This window comes from Urocampus carinirostris, chromosome 14, assembly GCF_059441175.1.
Source record: "Urocampus carinirostris isolate Australia breed hairy pipefish chromosome 14, RoL_Ucar_1.0, whole genome shotgun sequence".
Taxonomy (NCBI): Eukaryota; Metazoa; Chordata; class Actinopteri; order Syngnathiformes; family Syngnathidae; genus Urocampus; species Urocampus carinirostris.
This window is the reverse complement of record NC_142362.1, coordinates 22,504,320-22,528,533: the sequence shown is the minus strand read 5'-3', so window position 1 is coordinate 22,528,533 and position 24,214 is coordinate 22,504,320. Positions and strand designations below refer to the sequence as shown.

The 24,214-nt window shown below is 41.8% G+C and overlaps 2 protein-coding genes and 1 non-coding gene across 3 annotated transcripts in view; 2 read left to right on the top strand and 1 right to left on the bottom strand.

Annotated features, from left to right (window-relative positions):
* Positions 1-500: 500 nt before the first annotated feature.
* creg2 (cellular repressor of E1A-stimulated genes 2) lies at positions 501-10,469 on the top strand. Its single transcript, XM_088353122.1, has 4 exons — positions 501-958; positions 2,566-2,735; positions 6,313-6,426; positions 8,422-10,469. The coding sequence occupies exons 1-4, from the start codon at positions 557-559 to the stop codon at positions 8,561-8,563; spliced, it is 828 nt and encodes a 275-aa protein (XP_088209248.1). The 5' UTR covers positions 501-556; the 3' UTR covers positions 8,564-10,469.
* trnan-guu (transfer RNA asparagine (anticodon GUU)) lies at positions 1,081-1,154 on the bottom strand. The gene has a single exon. It is a non-coding gene; the product is annotated as a tRNA-Asn (tRNA).
* An 11,765-nt stretch (positions 10,470-22,234) lies between the features above and the next one.
* Positions 22,235-24,214, top strand: part of mgat4a (alpha-1,3-mannosyl-glycoprotein 4-beta-N-acetylglucosaminyltransferase A) — a 55,053-nt gene continuing 53,073 nt past the window's right edge. Inside the window, exon 1 of the mRNA XM_088352368.1 lies at positions 22,235-22,927. Within this exon, the coding sequence (XP_088208494.1) occupies positions 22,834-22,927 (94 nt within the window). The 5' untranslated portion in view covers positions 22,235-22,833. The remainder of the gene's footprint in view (positions 22,928-24,214) is intronic.

Sequence of the window (24,214 nt, the reverse complement as noted above, 5' to 3'; positions counted from 1 at the left end):
AAAAGACAAAAGAAACTAAATATGAATAAAATTACAACATTTTGTGCAGGCTTGGGGAGTAACGGAATACATGGAACGGCAAAAATGATGTTGGCAAGCTGTTTGGATTTATTTTCATTTTGTCTCTGTCGCATTTTTTGTTAGTTTTGCCGGAGATCAAAGAGATCAAAGCCAGGAGAGAAAGCTTACCACGTGTTGTGAGTCATAATTTTATTCATATTAGTTTTATTCGCATATTTGGTATTGGAGTAATCCAAAAGTAATTAAAAGTAATCAAGTTAAAGTGACCCTACCCAACCCTGGCTATATATATATATATATATATATATATATATATATATATATATATATATATATATATATATATATATTGGATATGTCACACTTGTTTACAAACACGAGAAGGGCTTTACATTATAATAGAATCAAAACGCTCTGCTGCTTTAATTTCCTTAGTTGTAGTACCTTGATATACCGATGGGGGGGGGCACTGTTACGAAATACTTATGTACACACATTCTCTACAAGTAAAGGGCAGCCATTGATATCAGAAGTCATGAGTCGCACTTTTTATCTAACGTTGCCCGTGTTGGCCAACATTGTGGCCACAATTGTGGCTTACACCCTGAGGAGCCCGGTTTCCTGGGCGGTCTCCTCGGACGTTGTGGTGGAAGACGGCGACCTGTCGGAAGAGGTCGCCCCGGCATTGCTGGTAGACGGCGGCGGGCTGTGGAAGCAGTCGTACCCGGCTGATGTAGACACGAGTCCCGGGGAGCGAGCAGAGCCCGAAGCCGACTCCAGTGTGGCGACGGAACGCTCCACTCGCCTCTTTTCTTATCGGAAAGAGACGGTTGCGGGAAGCGGGCCTCCCCCGCACCAGGAGACCGCAAGAACTGCCAGATATATCGCTCACAGCAGCGACTGGGGCACCCTAGCCACCATTTCTAGCCAAGAGAAGGTAGCACCGTATTATACACACAATTAAGAACTCACAGAACACTAAACCCTTAATGTAGACGTCCGTAAACTTCAACAAGACAGATGTCGTTTCGCGAGAGTAAATAATATTCCAAAAGTTGTCGTCCCTGGGTGGGCTCGAACCACCAACCTTTCGGTTAACAGCCGAACGCGCTAACCGATTGCGCCACAGAGACTTGTGCATTCAGTCGCATGTGAAAATGGATATCAACATAAAAAAAAAACACGTATGATTTTTCTCTTTCAGAGAACTTAGAAATTAAAGGTCCAGTTTAAAGAGACAGTGTGTATTATTTGACCACACAATGTACCTGTATCATGTTTATTATTACCGAAAACGAGTGCTACAAAGCACAGGCAAGAATGCAAAATATAGAGACTCAACCTTGACCGAAAAGTGTTCTCTTTGTTTGCTCAGCTTTTCATGAGTTTTTTGCTTTTTTGAGTACAGCAACAGTGCTTCTCAAGTATTTCCCGTCGCCCCAACACAAACATGAAAAGAAAAATTGTGCATTTTAGTCGCTGAGTTTTTGTAGTCTGCATTCTCCTTTGTGTTTTGTAGCATTTGTATTTGGTTGCTCTGCTCAATGAAGCAACATCTGGTGGTCAAATGTTACACAGAGTCCTTTTAAATAAGTATAGTGTTTTGTGTGAATTAGTTTCTTTTTATTACCACTATGAGATTTTAAATAACACACCTTGTCCCTTTATGTTTACACATCCATCCATTATCTGCACGCTTATCCTCAGTCGGGTCGCGGGGGTGCTGGAGCCCATCCCAGCCATCTTTGGGCAGTGGGCAGTGGACACCGTGAAATGGTTGCCAACCAGTCGCAGGGCACACAGAGACAGAATATGGGAGGAAACCGAAGTTTCCGGAGTAAACCCACGCAAGCACAGGGAGAACATGCAAACTCCACACAGGCCGGTTTGATCCCATGACCACAAAACTGTGGTGCGGAGGCGCAAACCACTCATCTGCCGTGCTGCCTAAGTTTACACAAATTATTTTAATTTACTAATTTTCAATTGTACACAACACTTCATTCTGATCTCACCAAATCACATAAAAGACAAGAAAGAGGGAGGCAAAACATTGCAAAACACATTCATCCCTCCATCCATCTACCCCTCCCTCCATCCCTCATTCTTTCTGTCCATCCTTACATCCATTCATCCATCCAGCCCTCCCTCTCTCCATCCATCCATCCCTCCATCCTGCCCTCCCTTCCTTCCTCCCTCCCTCACTGCATCCATCCACCCATCCATCCCTCATTCCTTCCGTCCCTCCATCATCCATTCATCCACCTCTCCATCCATCCCTTCATCCATCCGTCCATCCATTAATCAATCCATCCATTTTCTGCACCGCTTATCCTCACTAGGGTCACGGGACATTGTAAAACCCATACATATTTATAAATACAATAACGTTCATCATTCAAAACAATACAAATATTGGTGGCAATATTTTAGTTAGTTTTATCGATGCAAACAATATTTTGGTGGACATCGGTTGTTGGAGGTGTGCACAACACATTTTTGCTAGCTTGACATGTTTTTTGTGTTTTGTTTGTTTTTTTCTAGATCAAAGGTTTTCCATTTGGGAACATTTTCTCCATCAGTGATGGGCCGCAGGACAACGGCACAGGAATCATTTACTTTTATATGACACCCATGGATAACACGGTGTCCGACCTGAAAATGAATCCTTACGCTTCCATCACTTTCTCGGAGGCTGAGAGTGATTTCTGCAGGCAAGCACATCAGAATCCGTATCACCTGACGTGTCCAGCATGGTCGCCGTGGCGACCGGCTGGCCTCGCCCCCTGGGCTGTAGTAAATCAGCTAATTTGCGTGCGTGCTACTTAAGGGTGGGTTGTGGGTATTGCGGGTGCTGGTTCATTACATTCTGTCACGGGGAGACCGGACCAGAACGGAGGCACGAAGGGAGAACTCATTTGCGTTAACGATCAGAACTTTTATTTAGCAAAATAAAAGTCGTCCAACTCTCAGGGACAAAACAAACAAAAAAAACAGGATTACAGGCAAACAGGAACTAAGACCAGGGAATACTCACAAAACAGGTTTTAACTCAAAACGTGCAAACACAGGTTTTTTCTGACTCAAACAAAACAGGACAGAGCAAAACAGAACAGAAAATGTAATTAACCAGCACCCGCAATACCCACAACCCACCCTTAAGTAGCACACACGCAAATTAGCTGATTTACTACAGCCAGTGCCCAGGGGGCGGGGCCAGCCGGTCGCCACGGCGACCATGCTGGACCCGACATCACCTTTCTTATCATTGTGTCGCTACAAGAAAATTGGAGTTCCAGTTGGCAAAATATGCAAATCTAAAATATACTTGATAGAAAAATCCAGTTTAAGGAGTTTAATTTATATATATTTTTTTTATCTTTTAGGAAGAAATATACATTATTCAAGCAGTTGCCCAATGTATCAATAGATAGAGCCAGCGATTCACCATAAAGTTTGGTTGGATCAGTCTTATAATCTGTAGGCAAACTCGCTACATTAGTTTAACTTTTACTTCTTTTACTTACAGTTCATGAATTTTGGATAAGAATTAGAACTGAAGACACACATTGTTTTATTCAATATCAAAAGGAAGATTTGTTCAGCGTGGAACAAACAGAAGGGCAAACTTTGCTTTCAGGCTCCTTAGCTGTGTGATGAATTCACTCGTTATTGGGAGCAAAAAATTAAAAAAAATAAAAGAAATAAGAAAAGAAGACAAAATCGACTAGGGGTAGGTGCTAAAACCAGTGGCAAGTGTCTGGCATGTAGGAAGGGGGAAGAAAAAAATATCAAAAGTGAACAGGTAATAATTTTGATATGATTAATTTAGGATATTTATTCGTACTGACTATTTCGCTAAAGTTACCCAGCTTCACAGAACCGCACTGCATAAAGTTTAAAACCAAATCGTCACCTTTGACGTCTTGAAGGGAATAGAATTTTACTTAGTAAGATTAACTTCGGATATTCATTCGTACAGACTTGAAGTTTCAAGTCTTGGCCGGGATACATTCAGGATGGTAATGGGAGTCAAGCAGTTTTGTATTGCAAGACCAAGTTGTTTTAGAGTCGATAGAGGGCAGACAATTAAAACAGCTGGCAGTATGCAATATGCAAAGAATCTAACGGCATCACCGTCATGTTTTATACATAGTCATGAATGTTTTGATTACAATCACAAGCTTGATGTTATCAGACGTAATTGAATTCCACTACAGATTTGTGGTCTCTTTGGGGAGACCTCGGTACGTCCATAAACTGTCCATCAGGGGGCGTAGTCATTCCACCCATCCCAAAAGGCCCGCGTTGTTTAAACTGGGTTGGAATGCAAAGGTTCAATTCGGTCTGTGTTCACAAAAACACACAACCAATACGGTGGATGGGAAAAATAAAAAGGGGGTAAACGTAGTCGTGACTAAACAGAGGCGTATGTAGTCCGATCATCTGGTAGAAAATGAACAGAAGGAGAGTCTAGAAAAAGAAAAAGGGGAAAGGTATTTAGGGCCGCAGCCTTCATAAAAAAATGAGAAAAAGAAATAATTAAGTACCGTATTTTCCGCACTATATGGCGCACCGGGTTATAGGGCGCACCCCCAAAAAATAGTTTTTGGTCCTATATCTTCCATACATAAGGCGCACCGGATTATAAGGCGCTACAATGGAAACGTCGACAAAACAGTCAGATAGTTCAGTCAAACTTATTACCCCCTTAACATTCCGAAAGCTTGCAAAGAAGCAAATATGTGTCGTAGACACGTGCTGATGCGGTGTCCGTACGATGTCACTCAAATGCATCGTTCCAAATATCATTCGGAAGGTTAAAGTCTTGGGATTCAAGAAATGCCAACCATTCCTTAGTTCCTATTTTCTTTTTCTCTCGCAACTTTACTGTGCATATGACAATAAACACTTGGAATTGAGTTTAATTTAAAAAAAGACCCATCACAGAAACATCGATCACTCTGAAACAAGATACTGGGAAATATATAGCCGGAGTAGCTCACCAAAGTCGTTGCGTTCAATAATAATGTGCAACCATGGTCCTCTTATATCCGTGAGTGTAGTAAATCCAGGAGAGTAAAATATTTACAAATACAGAATGGTAAAACATGTTTTCTCCGTAGACAACCAAACTTGCTATTCACATTCATCTTTTTCGGCCAATTGCAGGGTTTGTTTTGCCCCTTTAGCCTATGCGAGCCTGTAAATGATAAAAAGGATTCGCCCCCTTTACCTCCGAATAACTTTAGCGAATAGTGATCGATTCAAATGATGATTGACACATTGGTTAGCCAATGAAATGCCGGTATATAAATCCCAGCATACACCGCGGACTACTTCGCGTTTGGGGGAAAATCTAGTCGGCGGCTGCTTGCATTAGTTGCAAGACTTTGCGACTTAATATTGATCCATATATCAGGCGCACTGTATTATAAGGCGCATGGTCAGCTTTTGAAAATAATTAAGACTTTTAGGTGCGCCTTATAGTGCGGAAAATACGGTAGTCGTTGTGTAGGGGTTATTGGCCCTACAACTGTGTTTCAAAACGGGTTTAGCGTGGGAAAAGAAGCTATCCCTCAGTCTGTTAGAACTATCGGCCCAATGATAACAGTTCGAAAAAGCGATTTTGGGTTGTAAAGAGGCCTTCAGGATGGGTCCAACTCTGCTGAGGTAGCGAAAGTTGGTAATTTTGGGCCATGTTCATAATCCTCTGTAAGGCTTTCCTGTCCGCTGCAGAGCATCCTGCGTACTACTACGTGATGCAGTATGTAAGGATGCTCTCTATGGTGGTGCTGTAGCATTCCACCAACAGCTTCTTCTCCAGGTTGTTCCTCATGAGCACTCTCATGAATTTGAGTCGCTGCTGGTCCTCCTGGCAATCTGCACACCCAGCAATTGGATGGACTGGACCCTTTCCACCCTGTACCCGTTGATGTAAAGCAGGGCTGGTTCTGCTCTGCCCTTCCTAAAGTCCAGGATTATTTTTGTTTTTGTGGTGCGCAGTGGGAGGTTGTTCACTAAACACCATTAGTCTTTTGACCTCATCCATGTAGTCGGACAACATGCCTGGAAACCTGTAATAAACTTGCCACTGTGAACAACCTATATAAGTATAATAGTATTGATTACAGTATATGTGTTATTAGTGTAAGATATATTAAAAGGGATCATTATATCTTATCTTAATTTTCAGTACTTTTATAATTTTGACAATAACCATGTAAAATACAAAGCAGTGCAATATTCCATAATTTCTCTTCATTGTACTGGAACTTTTTTTCTTTTCAGACAAATGGTGTATGACCCAGAAGACCCCCGATGTGCTCGACTGACGCTTACAGGCAAGATGGTGGAGGTTGCCCCGGAGGAGCTCGCCTTTGCCAAGGAGGCCATGTTCTCCAGGTTACTGTTGTATAGTGCAGCAATGTTTTGTCCTAAAGGGACAGTGTGTAACTCATTCAGTGCCAGATGTTTCTCTCAAATGAGAAGTGTTTGTGCCAGACAATTTTTGCCATTTTAACTCTTTAAAGGCCTACAAAAATGTTTAACTCTGTAGCTATATTGTCATTAGACATATATAAAGAAAGCTTGGACCCTCATCTTTTGTTGGAAAAAAACATATTAGCTTTACCATTGTGTAGTTAACAACAGTTTAACATAGCTAGGCTTCTTGAAAATACTCGCCTCCAAGAAAACTGAGAAAAACTTTTTGTGAAAGGATGCATTTCAAGCAGAACTTTTAGTTTTGGTGCTTTTTTTTTGCATTTTTGATACCTCCAAAATCTGACCAATGCAACACAAGAGCATTTTGCTACCAAAACAACATGTCATTCTAAAAACACTGAACATATGGTAAAATGGTGCATTAGCTTTGTAAGAACTTTTCAGCCCCTGACGTTTCAGGTGAAGGTATCACAAGACTCAGGTGGTCATGGCAAACGTGGACGTACACTAAACTTCATCCCTCTCCGTCCTGACGATGACAAAAACATGTAGTCATCTTTTTTTAGAAAGAATAACGCTTTGAAGCGTTAACAGTCTGTACTTATATCTTAGCTTTTCTCACCTTACTTCGCGTACTCAGCATATGGACCACTGCTACACGCTGCCATACGGTGTCATATGATGGATTCAGGAACGAAACTTGGCAATAAGTGTGTTGACAAAGATCTGATCAAAGCCACTTCTGCTATCTAGTGGAGATTTGTCGTTTTGAAATCATTCCCAGAGAATTGATGCTCACAGAAGAAATAGTTTAACAATTAAAAAAACAAACGTACTTAAAGGTTATGGCACTGAATGAGTTTTAATTTGCGCCTCCTAGTTGAAGGTCTCCGGTTTGAGACCGGGTGGAAACATCTTCGCCTGGAGAGGGATGGGCGCCACTAGGCTGTACTTGCCCAAGACACATCACAGGAAATAGTGCCCCTACGACCCCAGTAGTTGAGGAATACAAACAGACAAAGGAAAAACATAATTAATAAAAAAAAAATACTGATTTAAATAACAAGCAAAATACATGAACTATTTTATAAACATGCATTTTTTAAATACCCACAGGTTGAGAAACAAGCCTTCATTTTACATATCATGAGCCTCACCTAAAGGGAGCTGACATATTTGCTGTTACTGCTACGGGTAAAGGCTGGGCAAAAAATGAGAAGAATTTGTATTCATTTTTTTCGGTCACTTTGATTATCTGTAGTTTGTATTCTTTTTCGTGTTTTTTAGCACTTGTTTTCAGTTGCGCTACGCAAAACAGTGGTATCTGGTGGTTAAGTGTTACACAGCGTTCCTTTAAGTAGTCATTGAAGCGTTCTCAAGGCCTCCCAGGTATATTAATACCCCCATTTAAGAACCACAGGAGTAGATAATTATATGCAGGGTTTTGTCATTAGTTGGATAAATAAATCAAAATCTAATCCATCTATCTAAACTATAATTACGGATTTGTGTGAGTGGGTGTGTGTGTATGCACGCGTGTTTGTATGTGATTTATAAGCTCCAAAACGGCTGACCTGATTTTCAAAATCTACACAGTTGTACTTTAGGCCTCCACGAGCATCTTCAGTTATGCTACGTGTCAAGGCACCTCTAATGAACACCTACAATATCGATACATTTCTGCTTTTGTGGGGTTTGTTTTCGTGGTTTTTGTCTATAAACCCCTCGGGTGGCCAAATTAGGTATTTGCAGCTCCTGACCACACAAAGCACCCACATCCATTTTTTTATCAGCAGGGCAACGCTGGGCCATTTTGCTTGTGAATCATAAAGTAATTTGTAAACTAACACAGCTTGTCTGGTATGCAAATGAGTTACTTTAAAATAACTATTGAAAAATGTTCATCATTTAAACACCGACACAATCAAAAAAGTCGTTATTCCTATCTTTCAGACACCCAGTGATGGCAAAGTGGCCTGTGGGACACAAATGGTTCTTCATGAAGCTGGATCTGATCCAAGTGTGGCTGCAGGACTGGATCGGAGGAACGTCGCTCATTCCGCTAGAGGAATACTTCAAAGCTTCCCCGTTCTAAGAGACATTTTGCTTTCGCCTTCCTCAATCATGCGTCTCTTTAAAGTAGGGGTTAGTAGAGAGAGAGAGAGAGAGAGAATATTTGGTGAGCCACAGGGAATACTTTAAGACAAAATTTAACAAAACCGCCAAACCCGCTCTTCAAACAAAAGCTAATTCTTCAGCGTATTTTATCTCACTGTGTGACATTTGATGATTGTTGAAATCTATGAGATAAAAATCCCAAAGCCTCTGTCCCATCGCAACAAATATACCACTCAAAATTTGTCTCCCTCCCACGGTTACTTCTGATCGTTGAGGCTCATGTTGACGTTTGTGTCCATAATAATGGTTTTCGATCAAGGTGCGAACACAGTTCTTTTGTAAAGATGTCTCAAAATTTTGCAAACAAAAGGGAAACAGGTATGTAGGGGAGTGCTCTATGTGTGCAGAGGTTCACCCACCCCCACCGCTCACCCAATCTAATTCCTCTGGGTGCTTGGCTGGCGTTTTCGGGTGATTACAGTTTGTTCTGTGGGTTTTTCACAGGGGCGAGCTTTATGAATCAATCCAACCCTCACTATCTATTTTTTGGCTATAAAACTTCAACTGCAACTGCAGCTTTGGCACATATAAAAAGCTTTCTCATATATTTGCAATGTTATTTAGGAATAAAGCCACGTTTTATTCAACATAAATCATCATTATTTGTGCACAAAATCCATCCTCCGTCATACAGATTCTCTATGCGTTTAGATTCATTAAAGAGTTATTTTCTATTGCCATTGAAGCTAATGGTAAAAGTCGAAGCTGTCCTGTCCTCTTTCTGGCATCAGTTTTCATTTGATTTAAGGCTAAAAAAGTCCATTTGACAGAAGCAGTTGACACAGGGATTTTGTTCTTCACGTTTTCGTTGTAAAACTTCCGTTACCGCCCCCTTAGCCAATCATAGTTTGTGAAATCGCTGACACTTCCCAAGGCCTACTGGCAGGTGCTGGCTCTCCAACTCGAAATCTCATTTGCTAAACCAACAACTGTATCGTCTCTGGTTTATGCCTCAGGGCGTGCAGAATAGATGGTAAAGGATTACTTACCCTGGCAACAACTAATGGCTGAAATGTGATAGGTTAAATGCTAAAATATGAAAGCACACATCTGGAAGCAGCGCAACCAGGGGAAAAGCAATGAAAGGAAGCTCACAGACGATTTGGAATTATTTAACAAGTAGTCATGGACCAAATATGATTAAAATAACATGGTTCAGAAATTTTTAGGCCAGCAGCGAAGGCTTTGCAGGCCCTGACGGCCCACCACTGGATTTTTATCATAATGTGTCTCAACAGTGAACATATATGGATATACAGCATTCCATTGAGAAGTACAGCCAAAACCGGATCTGTTGGTCTAACACCGTGACTGTAAACTGCAGTTTGGAGTCTGCCCTATATACATTTTTGGGATTGAAGCTCATATTTACTGTGTCAGTTTGGCTTTGTATCAACCAAAATTAAAACAATACAGAGAATACATTTGCCCTAATGTATCTTCGAGTCAGATGTACTCATAAAAAAAGCCATTTATGGCTCGCGGGCAATATGTCCCTGACTCTTTTTTTACAGGATAAGACCAAAATTCTAGCATCTTATTGAGAGGGAGTTGTTAATCTAAATCAATGTAGTCTGGACATAAGCTAACATGGAGGTATTCTCGTTTAAAGGTAGAGCAATCACTGTCACTGACTATTTCTGGACCTTGTGATCAAGAGTGAAGGGATTTGGATTTTGGGATATTCTGCTGCTGTGATTTGAATCCTCTCCTTTTGACATCTGAATATTCATCCACACAATCCACTTAAATCTGCCATTTGAAGACATCATATGTGCCTTTGCATCCAAATCATGTCAATAAAAAGGGACAACGATACTCTGCCACTTTTGTTCTGCTTTTATGGGTTTGTGGCATTGAAACAGCAGTCCCTAGCCTGAACCACTTTTTTCTTTTTTGTGGAGGTCAGTGTAACTGATTTGAGATCATACATCTCCCTGTGATTTGCCAGCTCCATTACCTTTACCAGATGTACAGAAGTTTCTCCGAGATCAGTGCCTATCTTCCGAAGAGGACCAAAAGAGGCAAGAGAGTGAAATGAGCATGGGCAGATTAAGCCGCGGACACCAGTATCTATCATTTTTGAGTGTTCGTAGGGGGATTATTTTTCCGAATCATTGTAGGTGTTGGTGCGGTGGTAGAGCTGAACAACATCACCGCCAAAAAAACATCAAAATATAAAAGGGGGCAGGGTCCACTAGGGCAGCATCCCCTCCCATCACCCTACCCAACCAACTTTCCAAGGTCCCAGTAGCACCCGGGCATCCCAATCGTACCCCCGGCAGCAGCGCCTGCCAGAGAACCGATCCCTGAGCAACGCCACCAGGGTGAGCAGCCACCCCCGGCTCAAAGACGTGAACCGCCCTTGACCACTACCCCCCCACCAGCTCCATCTCACCCTTTTCCAACCCTATCTTTCTTCCTCAAACTTTTGTTTTCTTTCTTCTATACATCGCTTTCTCTCTGACTCCTTTGTCTTGCTCCCTGTCATTCTCTCTTTCCTTTCTCTCATTCTCTGACTCTTTTCTTTTGTTCACTGTCTCTCTTTTTCTTTTCTCTCATTCCCCCTTTGTCTCTCTTTTCTTTCCCCTTAACTTTCTTGCTTTCTCTCTTTCTCTTTTTTCTCTCTATTTCTCTCTTTGTCTCTCTTTATTTCTTGTTTTTACCCTCTTTACCTCATTCTCTCTCTCTCGCTCTCTCTACATGTATACAGGACTGTCTCAGAAAATTAGAATATTGTGATAAAGTTCTTTGTTTTCTGTAATGCAATTAAAAAAACAAAAATGTCATACATTCTGGATTCATTACACATCAACTGAACTATTTCAAGCCTTTTATTATTTTAATATTGGTGAATTTGGCTTACACTTAAGAAAACTCAAAAATCCTATCTCAAAATATTAGAATATCATGAAAAAGTATACAAGTAGGCTATTCAACTAATCACCTGAATCATCTAATTAACTCGAAACACCTTGCGAGGGTTTCCTGAGCCTTAAAAACACTCAGCTTGGTTCAGTAAACTAAATCACAAGTATGGGGAAGACTGCTGATCTGACTGCTGTCCAGAGGACCATCATTGATACCCTCCATCAGGAGGGTAAGACACAAAAAGAAATTTCTCAAAGAGCAGGCTGTTCACAGAGTGCAGTTTCAAAGCATATCCACAAAAAGTCTGTTGGAAGGGAAAAATGTGGCCGGAAACGCTGCACAACCAAGAGAGATGAACGCAGCCTTAACAAAATTGTGAAGAAGAGCCGCTTCCAGAATTTGGGGGAGCTTCAAAGACAGTGGGCTGAAGCTGGAGTCCAGGTATCAAAAGCCACAGTTCACAGACGTGTCCGGGAAATGGGCTACAATAGCCGTATTCCCATGGTCAAGCCACTTCTGAACTCAAGACAACGGAAGAAGCGTCTGACTTGGGCTATGGAGAAGAAGCACTGGACAGTTGCAGAGTGGTCCAAAGTCCTCTTTTCAGACGAAAGCAAGTTTTGCATTTCATTTGGAAGTCAAGGCGCCAGAGTCTGGAGAAAGGCTGGAGAGGAGCAAAATCCAAGTTGCTTGAAATCCAGTGTGAAGTTCCCACAGTCAGCAATGGTTTGGGGAGCCATGTCAGCTGCTGGTGTTGGTCCACTGTGTTTCATCAAGTCCAGAGTAAATGCAACTGTGTACCAAGAGATTTTAGAGCACTACATGCTTCCATCTGCTGAAAAGCTCTATGGAGATGAGGATTTCATTTTCCAGCATGATCTGGCACCTGCCCACAGTGCCAAAACCACCAGTAACTGGTGCACTGACCATGGCCTCACTGTCCTTGATTGGCCTGCTAATTCCCCTGACCTGAACCCCATCGAGAATTTGTGGGGTATAGTTAAGAAGAAGATGAAAGACACCAGACCTACAAATGCAAATGAGCTGAAGGCCGCTATCGAAGCATCCTGGGCATCAATAACACCTCAGCAATGCCACAGGCTGATTGCCTCCATGCCACGCCGGATTGATGCAGTAATCCGTCCAAAAGGATTCCCAACCAAGTACTGAGTGCATCAATGGACATTTTCAAATGTTTGATTTAGGTTTGCTGTTATAAAATTATTTTTTTACTTGGTCTGAGGAAGTATTCTAATATTTTGAGATAGGATTTTTGAGTTTTTTTCAGCTGTAAGCCAAAATCAGCAATATTCAAATAATAAAAGGCTTGAAATAGTTCAGTTGATGTGTAATGAATCCAGAATGTATGACATTTTTGTTTTTTTAATTGCATTACAGAAAATAAAGAACTTTATCACAATATTCTAATTTTCTGAGACAGTCCTGTATATACAGGGTTGGGTAGGGTTACTTTAACTTGATTACTTTCAATTACTTTTGGATTACTCCAATACCAAATATGCTAATAAAAGACAAAAGAAACTAAATATGAATAAAATTACTAAATTTTGTGCAGGCTTGGGGAGTAACGGAATACATGGAACGGCAAAAATGATGTTGGCAAGCTGTTTGGATTTATTTTCATTTTCTCTCTGTCGCATTTTTTGTTAGTTTTGCCGGAGATCAAAGAGATCAAAGCCAGGAGAGAAAGCTTACCACGTGTTGTGAATCATAATTGTATTCATATTTAGTTTATTTTGTGTTTTATTAGCATATTTGGTATTGGAGTAATCCAAAAGTAATTGAAAGTAATCAAGTTAAAGTAAGCCTACCCAACCGTATATATATATATATATATATATATATATATATATATATATATATATATATATCCCAGTATGCCCAGTTATTGTCATATATATATATATATATATATATATATATATATATATAATGTGTGTATATATGTAACCGCAGTGTACTTGTCCCACCAAAGATCCACATTCACGCTGGACTGGATGATGAGGTTTTTATTACAGTTACTGCAGATGAAATGAGTCACAACATTAGCTTTTCTGCTGGCTTTGATCTCTTTGATCTCGTTAGCAGCTCTCTCTGTAGACTGCCCAAAGCATATCAAAGAGCTTTCTTTTCAATTTACATACAATACATTTTTACATCCATTTTAACAAGGTACTTTTAACAAGAGATCGTATAGTGGATTTTTAACATTTACAATGAATTCAACATATTTTTCTTTAGTCTGAATTTTAACCAACATCATCATTTTTAATATATATGAGAAAATAGAAATAAGAACAATAATGTGTATAAAAACAGTACAATTTACCTGCAGATGAAATGAGTCACAACATTAGCTTTTCTGCTGGCTTTGATCTTTTTGATCTCTACAAGGGGAATTAACATTTTAGTAAAACAGAAACAAAACGAATATAAATCCAAACAGCTTGACAACATCAATCACATTACTGTGCATGTTGAGAGATTTGTCAGCTGTGGCTATAATGTTTAAAATTAACTTCTTTTGTGGAGCACCAAAAGATGTGTTTTAACGTTAGCAGCTCTCTCTGTAGACTGCCAACAAACCCCGCCTCCCGGTCACATGTCAGGAGCCAAAACCAAACCCTACCCCATACCAGCAGGTGGCATTGTTGGACTCATCATTGCAGGACACTTACCAAAAACTATACACATATTTCAGCAGGAATTTCAACAAAACAAAAGTTATTATTACACCCGTTACATATATATGTATATATATATATATATATATATATATATATATATATATATATATATATATATATATATATATATATATATATATATATATATATATATATATATATATATATATATATATATATATATATATATATACATCTCATTTCATCAGCCATACCGCTTATCCTCATTAGGATATATGTATATATATATATATAGATATATATATATATATATGTAACCGCGTTGTACGTGTCCCACCAAAGATCCACATTCACGCTGGACTGGATGATGAGGTTTTTATTCTTACAGTTTCTGCAAATGGATGAGTCACAACATTAGCTTTTTCTGCTGGGTTTGATCTCTTTGATCTCTACAAGGGGAATTAATATTTAGTAAAACAGAAACAAAACGAAAATAAATCAAAACAGCTTGACAATATCAATCACATTACTATGCATGGTGAGAGATTTGTCAGCTGGGGTTATAATGTTTAAAATTAACTTATTTTGTGGAGCACCAAAAGATATGTCTTACCTTTGTAGTACTCTGGTTAAACTGACAAAACCCCGCCTCCTGGTCACATGTTAGAAGCCAAAACCAAACCCCACCCCATACCAGCAGATGGCACTGTTGGACTCAGCATTGCAGGACATTTACCAAAAACTATACACATATTTTAGCAGGAATTTCAATAAAATAAAAGTTATTATTACACCCGTTACATACACCCCCCTGAAATTCTGCTAAATATGGGAGTGCTACACTAAAAAGAAAAAAAATCACATGCCAAAAAGGCAAATACTGATGAAAAAGAGGACACGAAAACTGGTACAGTATTACAAGGAACAAACTGAAGTGCATGTCAGTTCTAAAACTCTCCCAAAAAGGAGTGTGAAAAGAAAGGAGGCGAGCAAACTCCTAACTAAGCACAGACTCAAAGATGCCTGTTACATCTCTGAAATATCAAACATTGTTCCTGTAGTTGTAAGTGCTCACATAGGCACAATTCTTGTTTCTTACTCAAGCTTTGTTACTCAAACTGAAAGTGCATCTCTACTGAACTTAAACTAGGAACTTGCAGATATTGCGGACAGATGATTGTCACCTACCACATGGTCATTCATCTGACAAATAAGACGACTAGGAGGCCTGATGGACTGGCGGACCCTAAGACCATAACGGTTAGGTTGAGCACAAATAACCTGAGCTTGAAGGTCTGGGGCAGTCAAGTCTAAACAGTCAGTATCAGGGGAGTCTGCGTCCAGATGGTCAGTGTTCAATGGGGTCTCGTCTGGGAGACCCATACCCAAAGGGATCATGTTTTCAGAGCACTGTGATGGGCTTTCCGTACTGTCACTTGAAGTATGGTCAACATCTTGTTCGGGGATGTGCTGACTTCCTCGACTGGATGTATCATCTGTGAGAGAGTCGGACTGGGCATCAGATCTGCTGTCTAGTGAGTTATCCTTCACTTCTGGATGAACTTGCTCTTCACCTGCCTGTATCACCCAGTTTACTGTACGGACATCACTGTCTTCAACCGCGTCAGGTAAATCAGGGCATACATCACTTCCATGCATAGCAGCGTCAGACTCTGAGTGTTCAGATTCGCTGGCCAGATCATCCTCACAGGGCAAGAAGCTAACAGAGAGCAGCAAATTCCTGTGAACTACCTTCTCTTTGCCCGTCAGACAATCCTTGACTCTGTAGACATTGAGATCAGGCTTGACTGATATGACTTCATACGGGGTTGACTCCCACTTGTCTGCAACTTTGCGTTTCCCCGGGACACCTCTGTTGGCGATCAACACCCGGTCTCCCACGACGAGAGGTGATCCTTTGGCCCTACGGTTGTACAGCTTGGCATGACGAGTCTGTTCTCTGAGAGTATTCCTCTGTACAATCTGAGCAGCTTCATGTAGATCTTTCTTCAGATGGCGTACAAAGTCAGAGTAGCTGACAACAGCATCATTGGTATTAGCATGTTGAAACATGACATCGACAGGGAGACGAGGGATCCTACCAAACACTAGGTAAAACGGTGCAAACCCTGTTGTCTCATGCTCTGTGCAGTTATAGCAGAATGTGAGCTGCTGCAGCATTTGTGGCCACTTTGCTTTGGGCTGAGGGGGAAGGGTTCTGATCATATCTCCCAATGTTCGGTTGAATCGTTCTGCGATGCCATTTCCCATGGGGTGGTACGGAGTGGTATGGGATTTCTGCACCCCTGCCATCTCTAGAAGCTCTTTGATCAGTTTGCTCTCAAAATTAGCTCCCTGATCAGAGTGGATACGCCGTGGGAAACCATAGACAAGGAAGAAATCCTGCCACAGACGGCGAGCAACTTGTTTGGCGGTTTGATTTCTGCAAGGGAAGGCGTGCGCCATCTTGGAGAAATGATCAGTTACGACCAGGACATCTACAGACTTGTTCTCTTGCTCAGCAGTCCAAAAGTCTATACAGACCAACTCCATAGGCTCAGAGGTGACTATGTTCTTGAGTGGTGCACGGTTGTGTGGTTCCGGTGTTTTCCCTACTACACAGCGCTGACAGGATTTGACATAATTCACAACATCACGTTCCATGCCATTCCAGAAGAATCGTTGCCGCACCAGAGACAAAGTACGGTTCTGGCCTTGGTGACCTGCTGAGTCATGTAAACCTTGAAGGACTTTCTGTTTCAATGAATCAGGCACCACAAACTGGAAGATTTTCTTGGCCATGTGAGGATCTTTCCTTATTTTGTAGAGCATGCCATTCTGTATGGTGAGTCTGCTCCAATGCTTCAGTAGTTTCATCACACTAGGCGACTCGACAGCTCTCTCACGCCTGGTAGGTCTCTTGTGTCTATGCACAAAGTACATGGTCCTGCTTATTGTGTTGTCCTGTTCTTGTAAACCAACAAGCTGACTCTGTGGGAGTGCCGTTGACTGATCTCCCTTCTGCAGAAGATTGAAGTTGGCGTCTGTTCCCATCACTTGACCCACGCCACCAGTGGACTGAGCACTGAAGACAGCAGCAACCTCTTCTGTTGTCACAGAACCATTGGAGCCTGATGGATTAGCCCTTTTTACTAACTCGTCTGATGTCCCAGCACTCTCGTCTACAACAGCGTGACAATTGTTGGATACTCTGAACACCTCTTGCACAGTACTGTTGTTCACCCTGTTGACTTGGTCCAAGAGCGAAGTATAGGGCTCGGTAACAAGGCGATGACCCACACATGACCGTACAAATGGCTCACGGCTCAGAGCGTCGGCTACGATGTTCTTTGGTCCAGGAATGTACTTCAGGTCAAAATTGTATGCAGCTAGCTTCGCTACCCACCGCTGTTCACACGCATCAAGTCTTGGTTTGGTCAAAATGTATGTAAGTGGGTTATTGTCGGTCCACGTGGTAAAGTGTCTTCCTTTCAACCAATGGCTGAATTTATCACATACCGCCCATTTCAAGGCAAGAAATTCGAGCCTGTGTGCAGGGTAGTTGAGCTGGGAGCGAGAGAGCGTCTTACTTGCAAAGGCGACTGGTCTGGCTACTTTTCCACCAGGTGGCAGCTGTGACAGGACTGCTCCAATCCCATCAAAGGATGCGTCGACAGCCAGAATAAACGGCGCATCAAAATCTGGGTGGGCCAGAGTGACACCTGTCACAAGGTCGTGCTTCAGTGTTTCAAAGGCGTTCTGGCATGCATCGGACCAATCTGCAGGCGTCAGCTTCACTTGACCTTTCTTGCGGGCTCTCTTGCGCTTATGCTTGTCACCAGATTCAGATGTGAGCCTGAACAGAGGTTTTGCCTTCGCAGAACATGCTTCAATGAAGCTTTGGAAATACATCACCATGCCTAGAAAAGATCTGATTTTACTAGGGCATGGCGTCTTGCCATCCGACTCCATTAGATCAGTGACTTGTACGTCATTTATCGCTCTCACTTTCTCGGGGTCAGTCCGAATTCCATCCTCACTGATGACATGCCCAAGAAATTTCACAGTCCGTCTGAGGAAAAAACACTTTTTGGGTGCGAGCTTGAGGTTGTGTTCCTTAAGGCGAGTAAACACCATCTGCAGGCGTTGGAGTGCAACTTCCTCTGTGGGGGCAAACACCATCAGATCGTCGAGGTAACATAATAGGCTCATGAAATTCTGATCACCAAATATTGACATCATCATCCTCATAAATGTTGCTGGGCTGTTGCAAAGTCCCTGAGGGAGCCGGTTGTACTCGTGAAGGCCGAATGGTGAGGAGAATGCCGTGTACTTTTTGTCGTCAGGGTGCAAGGGGACATTGTAGTAGCCTGACGTCAGATCCATTGTGGAGAAAAAGGCATTTCCCCCAAGTGCGGCCAAAGCATCAGCTTGATGCGGTAGTGGGTAGGCATCCTTTATGGTTCTTGCATTAAGCCTTCTGAAATCAGTACATACCCTTAGTTCTCCATTCCGCTTCCATATGAGAACAAGCGCAGATGCATAGTCGCTAGTCGACTTCTGAATAATTCCTTTCTCTTCCATCTCGTTCAGAGTCGTCCTCAGTTTTTCATACTGACTTGGTGGTATACGTCTGTAGGGTAGACGGAACGGCTTATCATCAACAAGGTGGATACGATGTACAAACTCTTTGGCCTCTCCACAGTCCATCTTATGGCGAGAAAAGATTGACTCGAATTGTTCGATGATATGAAGGAGCTTGTCTTTACACTGCAGCGAAACCTCACATGACTTCAGGTCAATGTCTTGCAGTCCCAGAGCTTCCAATGCACGCATCATGTCCTCTTCTGACCTGGGTCGGACCTCTTTGCTCTGTACACTCTGCACGTTGCACTTGACCTCCTCTGCATTGGGCAGGTCTTCCGCTGCGATACAAGGAGACACATCTGCAATTTTCCTGTTTCTTCTCAGCACCACAACTCTGTCCGTGGGATTAAAGACTTTAACAGGCACCCATCCATCTCCCCAGAGTGGAGTAACAACTCGTCCGACAAGGACTTGTCTGGGCGCAGCCTTTGATTGGGTTGGCTCAACGACCACTGTGCTGCCCACAGACGTCCCGGCCAACTCAGATAACTTGCCCCAAATAACGTACTCGGTCCGTGGATTCAGCGTCACGCAACTCTTGATTTTTACTGTCCCTACTTTGTCTGGAATGCAGTCACCTCTCCATCTCTCTGTGTTAGAAAGCATTGACAGGAATTGACTGTGGTTATCGGACAGACCGTTGTCAGGAGTGGAAACTAATCTCCAGTAGCCATCAGTACTTTTCAATTGAGTCAAAATATATTTGATGGCATTGCTGCCAAGGATCATCTGTTCGGTCTGGCCTGGCACAACCATTACTGGTATTATCATTTGGCACCCGTAAACTGTGACGTGAATGTCGTACATATCTCTGGGAGAAACTTGGTGTCCACCGCAGCCTACAATGACATAATCATCGGCCGTGTAACTCATCATATCAGGGAATTGCTGCAGGAGGGACTTAGCCGTGTCCTCACTTACTGTACAAGCCATCGACCCGCTGTCCAACAGCGCTCTGAAAGTGGGGCCTTCTTGCACAAGTACAGGTGTGTAAAACAGTTCGTCAGTCTCCGCTATTCTCTGAAACCCCTGAAAGATCAGCTTCTTCGATGGAGGTATCTTGTTGCTATACAACTCATAAATTGATTTATTGTCTTGCATGTCAGGCTTCACATTAGTGGTGGGAGGTTTACTCAGTTGATCTGCACTGTTCTCCCCTAAGCGCAGATCAGTTAGTTTCCCTGAGGCAGCGGGACAACTTTCGTCACTGGACAATCACGTCGAGAATGCCCTGGGGCATGGCAGTGAAAGCAAAGGTTTTTGTCTCGGCAATGAGAGAGAGCACTGTGTTCGACTTCTTTGCAAATGATACATGGCTTGGCAGTGAAACCATTTATTCTGGCTCCAGGTCGCCTGGTTGGAGCTCCCCCTCTCTCTTGAAACTGGTTCGAAGTAACACGTATCAGAACTTTCTCCAACATACTAATAACGTCCGTTAGAGAGACATACTGTGGGCTCGAAGTCTGAGGTGGCTCGTGCACGAGGGTTGGACCATGGTTCACCTCAGCTTTGTGTACGGCAATTTCCGCTCTATTCGCAGGTTGTTGTAGGGAATCTGCTTTGTAGCTCTTCTCAGCGTGGTATTCATTCAGCACCTCTAGTACCTCACATGCTGACCACTTTTCGATGGTTTTTGATCTGTAAGTGAGTGCCAGTTCCTTGCATGGGCAGTTCCGAATAAACATGCGAGTAACCTCTATTTCAGGGTTGTCAAATGTTTTGCCCTGCTCACTCAAGCACTCAGAGGCAAGGTCAGCTGCTCTGTTTAGTCTCAGCCAGTAGTCATAGGGGTCTTCCTGGTCTTTGGGCAAAGTTGAATAAAAGTCAGCTAAAGGGACAGCAGAGTACTTGGTACAGCCAAAGTATTTCCTGAGAAGACTATAAATCATGTCAGGGCGGGTATAGACGTCTATATTACTGTTTCTAATGCTAAACCTAACTACATCTTTAGCTTTTCCTCTCAAATGTATAAGGATTTCCTCTGCTTGCTCTTCAAGTCTCACATCACTCCTTTTTATAAATGTCCTCATTAGATCTTCCCACTCATGTATTGTTATTGAGTCTGAGCCATCCCCAATAAATGACGGCGGTTCCTTAACCTTTCTCTGCGTTACCACCTGACTCAATCTGTTTGCTTCATCTTGTGTGGCAGCAGCGTTAGGTGCTACTATATTACGTGACTGTATATTTGTGAATATGCTATCAGCCAATTTATGTCCTATCTCCTGAATAATATTTGTCATCTGATCAGCTACACCCTCAGAAACGTCACTTGTGCTCTGAGTAAACATGTTTCAAAGATGTAAATAAGTCAAAATCGCCTGCGTAACACGTCACTGTATAGCAGTTTTAAATACTGTGAGCTGATGGCTTTATGAAATGATGTGGCAGGTAGGACAGTCCTCGGTTCGGAGAGCTTGATAGAAGTCACGGGTCACGGCACCAATGTAACCGCGTTGTACGTGTCCCACCAAAGATCCACATTCACGCTGGACTGGATGATGAGGTTTTTATTCTTACAGTTTCTGCAAATGGATGAGTCACAACATTAGCTTTTTCTGCTGGGTTTGATCTCTTTGATCTCTACAAGGGGAATTAATATTTAGTAAAACAGAAACAAAACGAAAATAAATCAAAACAGCTTGACAATATCAATCACATTACTATGCATGGTGAGAGATTTGTCAGCTGGGGTTATAATGTTTAAAATTAACTTATTTTGTGGAGCACCAAAAGATATGTCTTACCTTTGTAGTACTCTGGTTAAACTGACAAAACCCCGCCTCCTGGTCACATGTTAGAAGCCAAAACCAAACCCCACCCCATACCAGCAGATGGCACTGTTGGACTCAGCATTGCAGGACATTTACCAAAAACTATACACATATTTTAGCAGGAATTTCAATAAAATAAAAGTTATTATTACACCCGTTACATATATATATAAAAAAAAGCTTTTTCTTTCTTTTTTTCTTTCTCTGCATAACAGAATAGGTTCTGCAAAACACAACCGACGTTACATAATTATGATTAATAAATTAATAAGTTAGAAATTACAATAAATAACTACATACGGGCAGTGACATATTTCAATATTACAACAATCCCAATCAAAAACAATATCACCAGCCTGTCATAAATGGTAAATGCACAATATTTATATAACCTCATTGACTTAACTATTCACACACATGAAAGCAGCCATGCTTTTCGGGAGTATTAGGGGATCAGTATCTTGCCCACTTCGATATTCGACTCGGAGAAGCCGGGAATCGAATTTGTTACCTGTTTGGCCCTATGACGACCGTTCTGCATCCTGAGCTACTTTCCTTCTGTTTTATTTCGAAAAGTGAGACAGGAAGTTCGGGGGTACACAATAAGCAAGGGACAATTTACGGTATTGGGCAACGCGCGTGATAGTGTGCATTGTGCATGTGGAATGGAACATTTTAACATTTGACGTCGAACATTTTGGACATTCTGCGCACGGAGTGTCCCCCACCCTCTGCTTTTTGGGGGTTTAAATTTGCCTTTTAAATCTTGACGTCAGGCAAAAGTCAGGTGTGGATACAAAACGGATTTTCAAGAACCAAGCTGGGATGTGAATGGACTTCAACCGGCTGTCCGGAAGCTTGTTTTCGGCTTCCCTCATCTGTTGCGTGCGGTAAGAGAATCGACGTGAAAGAGGCGTCGGTTGCAGTTTCCTACGAAGGCTCCGCCGCCTTCAAGCGCTCAATAAGACCCCAAAATCGAAATGCTTCCTGCTTGTATTTTGCACTAACGGAGGCGCCCCCCCACCGAAGAAGAAGAAGAAATTGACTGCACCGGCAGCTAACCCCCCCACCATAAATGTATAACCCGTCATGTAAGCAAGTACGTCTTGGACATGATAAACAGTTGACTTCGTCGTTTCGAAATTGTCGGTTGCTACGAGGGGAGAGTTCGCGGGAGAGGCTCGCGGAGGACGGCGGCGACACGAGCGAGGCTTCGCTGAAATGCGATGAGGCTCAGAAATGGAACTGTGGCCACTGCGATAATTTTCTTCACGTCTTTCCTTAGCTTATCCTGGTACACTGCGTGGCAGAATGGCAAAGGTACGCTCACTCTTATTGTGTTTTTTTTTCATTTATTTTTTTAAACCCTTTTTGTGTTAGTTTGCAGGTAATAGGCCCCCGTGTTAGCGGATCCGTGGTGTAAAATACACTAAAAACAATAATACATCATCCATTTTGGTTCTCATCGTTTGGTTACCTAGTTAGGGTTATACATGAAAATATTGTTTTCTTTTCTTTTTTCTGTGGGTCCCTGGGCCTTTTCTCTGCCAGTACACTATTCAATTTCAATTCTGAAAAACGAAAAAAATAATTGTTCTTACAGGTGCTTACTATCTTTAAAAATGCTTGAGTTTTAACTGTGTGTTCTTAATGTTTGAAAATTCCTAACATTTTGGGTGAAGTGTTAGTAAATGTCTAAAATTGTTGCCATATTTCCTAACAAGTCGCTGACACTGCTCTCTGCTGGCTTCACTTTGAATGAATGAATGAATGAAAAACTTTATGCGAACATCAAAATAAAAAACAGAACAAAAACAATCACTCAACTACAAAATAACGTTAAATAATCTGTGCGAAAAGGGGTAGTAAGAAGCAAATGCTTATATTACCTACCCCTTCATCTTCCCCACCAAATATACCAATGTTATAACAACAAATGCAATGATATTAATAATAATAGTTTTGATATAAGAATAGCAACAATAACACAAAGTTAACTAGATGCACTATTCCCAATCTCTCGCACCTCTCACACCCACACTCCTCATCTCTGTATTCCGCCAGGAATGTTCGTTTGTATCTAAACCTGAACAAGTGAATAGTTGGACACCGTTTGATCTCGTCTTGCAATCCGTTCCAACGCTTGACTCCACACACAGACACACACTTACTTTTCCTGGTGGTTCTCACCTTTGGGATTATAAATTCACTACAGCCCCTTAAGTTGTAATTTCCCTCTTTCCGAATGAATAATTTACGGATGTTTTCTGGCACTTTGTTTTTGCTGACCTTAAATAGCAGTTGTACAGTGAAAAATGAAATGAAAACTTTGCTATTGCATCTTTTCTTCTTTTGTGTTTAACGGCAGCTGGTATTTGATTTTATGACAGCGTCCACTCCTTGGGTCGCGCCTAAGAGGACAGGTGCATGCTACATCCAAACAGTGCACTATGATACGTGTATTAGTGCAAGGATTTCGTATCAATTATGGACCGATACTAAAGAGTAAAACTACAGTCTGCCTAAAAATGACGACAGCTCTGGGTTTTGTTTGCTATTAACGGCAGCTGCCATCAGTTTGATTTAATTATTTTGCATTTAATAAAA

Excerpts from the sequence above, each read along its gene's own strand:
- creg2 (XM_088353122.1), top strand. The coding sequence starts at position 557 with ATGAGTCGCACTTTTTATCTAACGTTGCCCGTGTTGGCCAACATTGTG. Across the intron at positions 959-2,565 it reads CCATTTCTAGCCAAGAGAAG|ATCAAAGGTTTTCCATTTGG; the intron begins GTAGCACCGTAT and ends GTTTTTTTCTAG. Across the intron at positions 6,427-8,421 it reads AAGGAGGCCATGTTCTCCAG|ACACCCAGTGATGGCAAAGT; the intron begins GTTACTGTTGTA and ends CCTATCTTTCAG.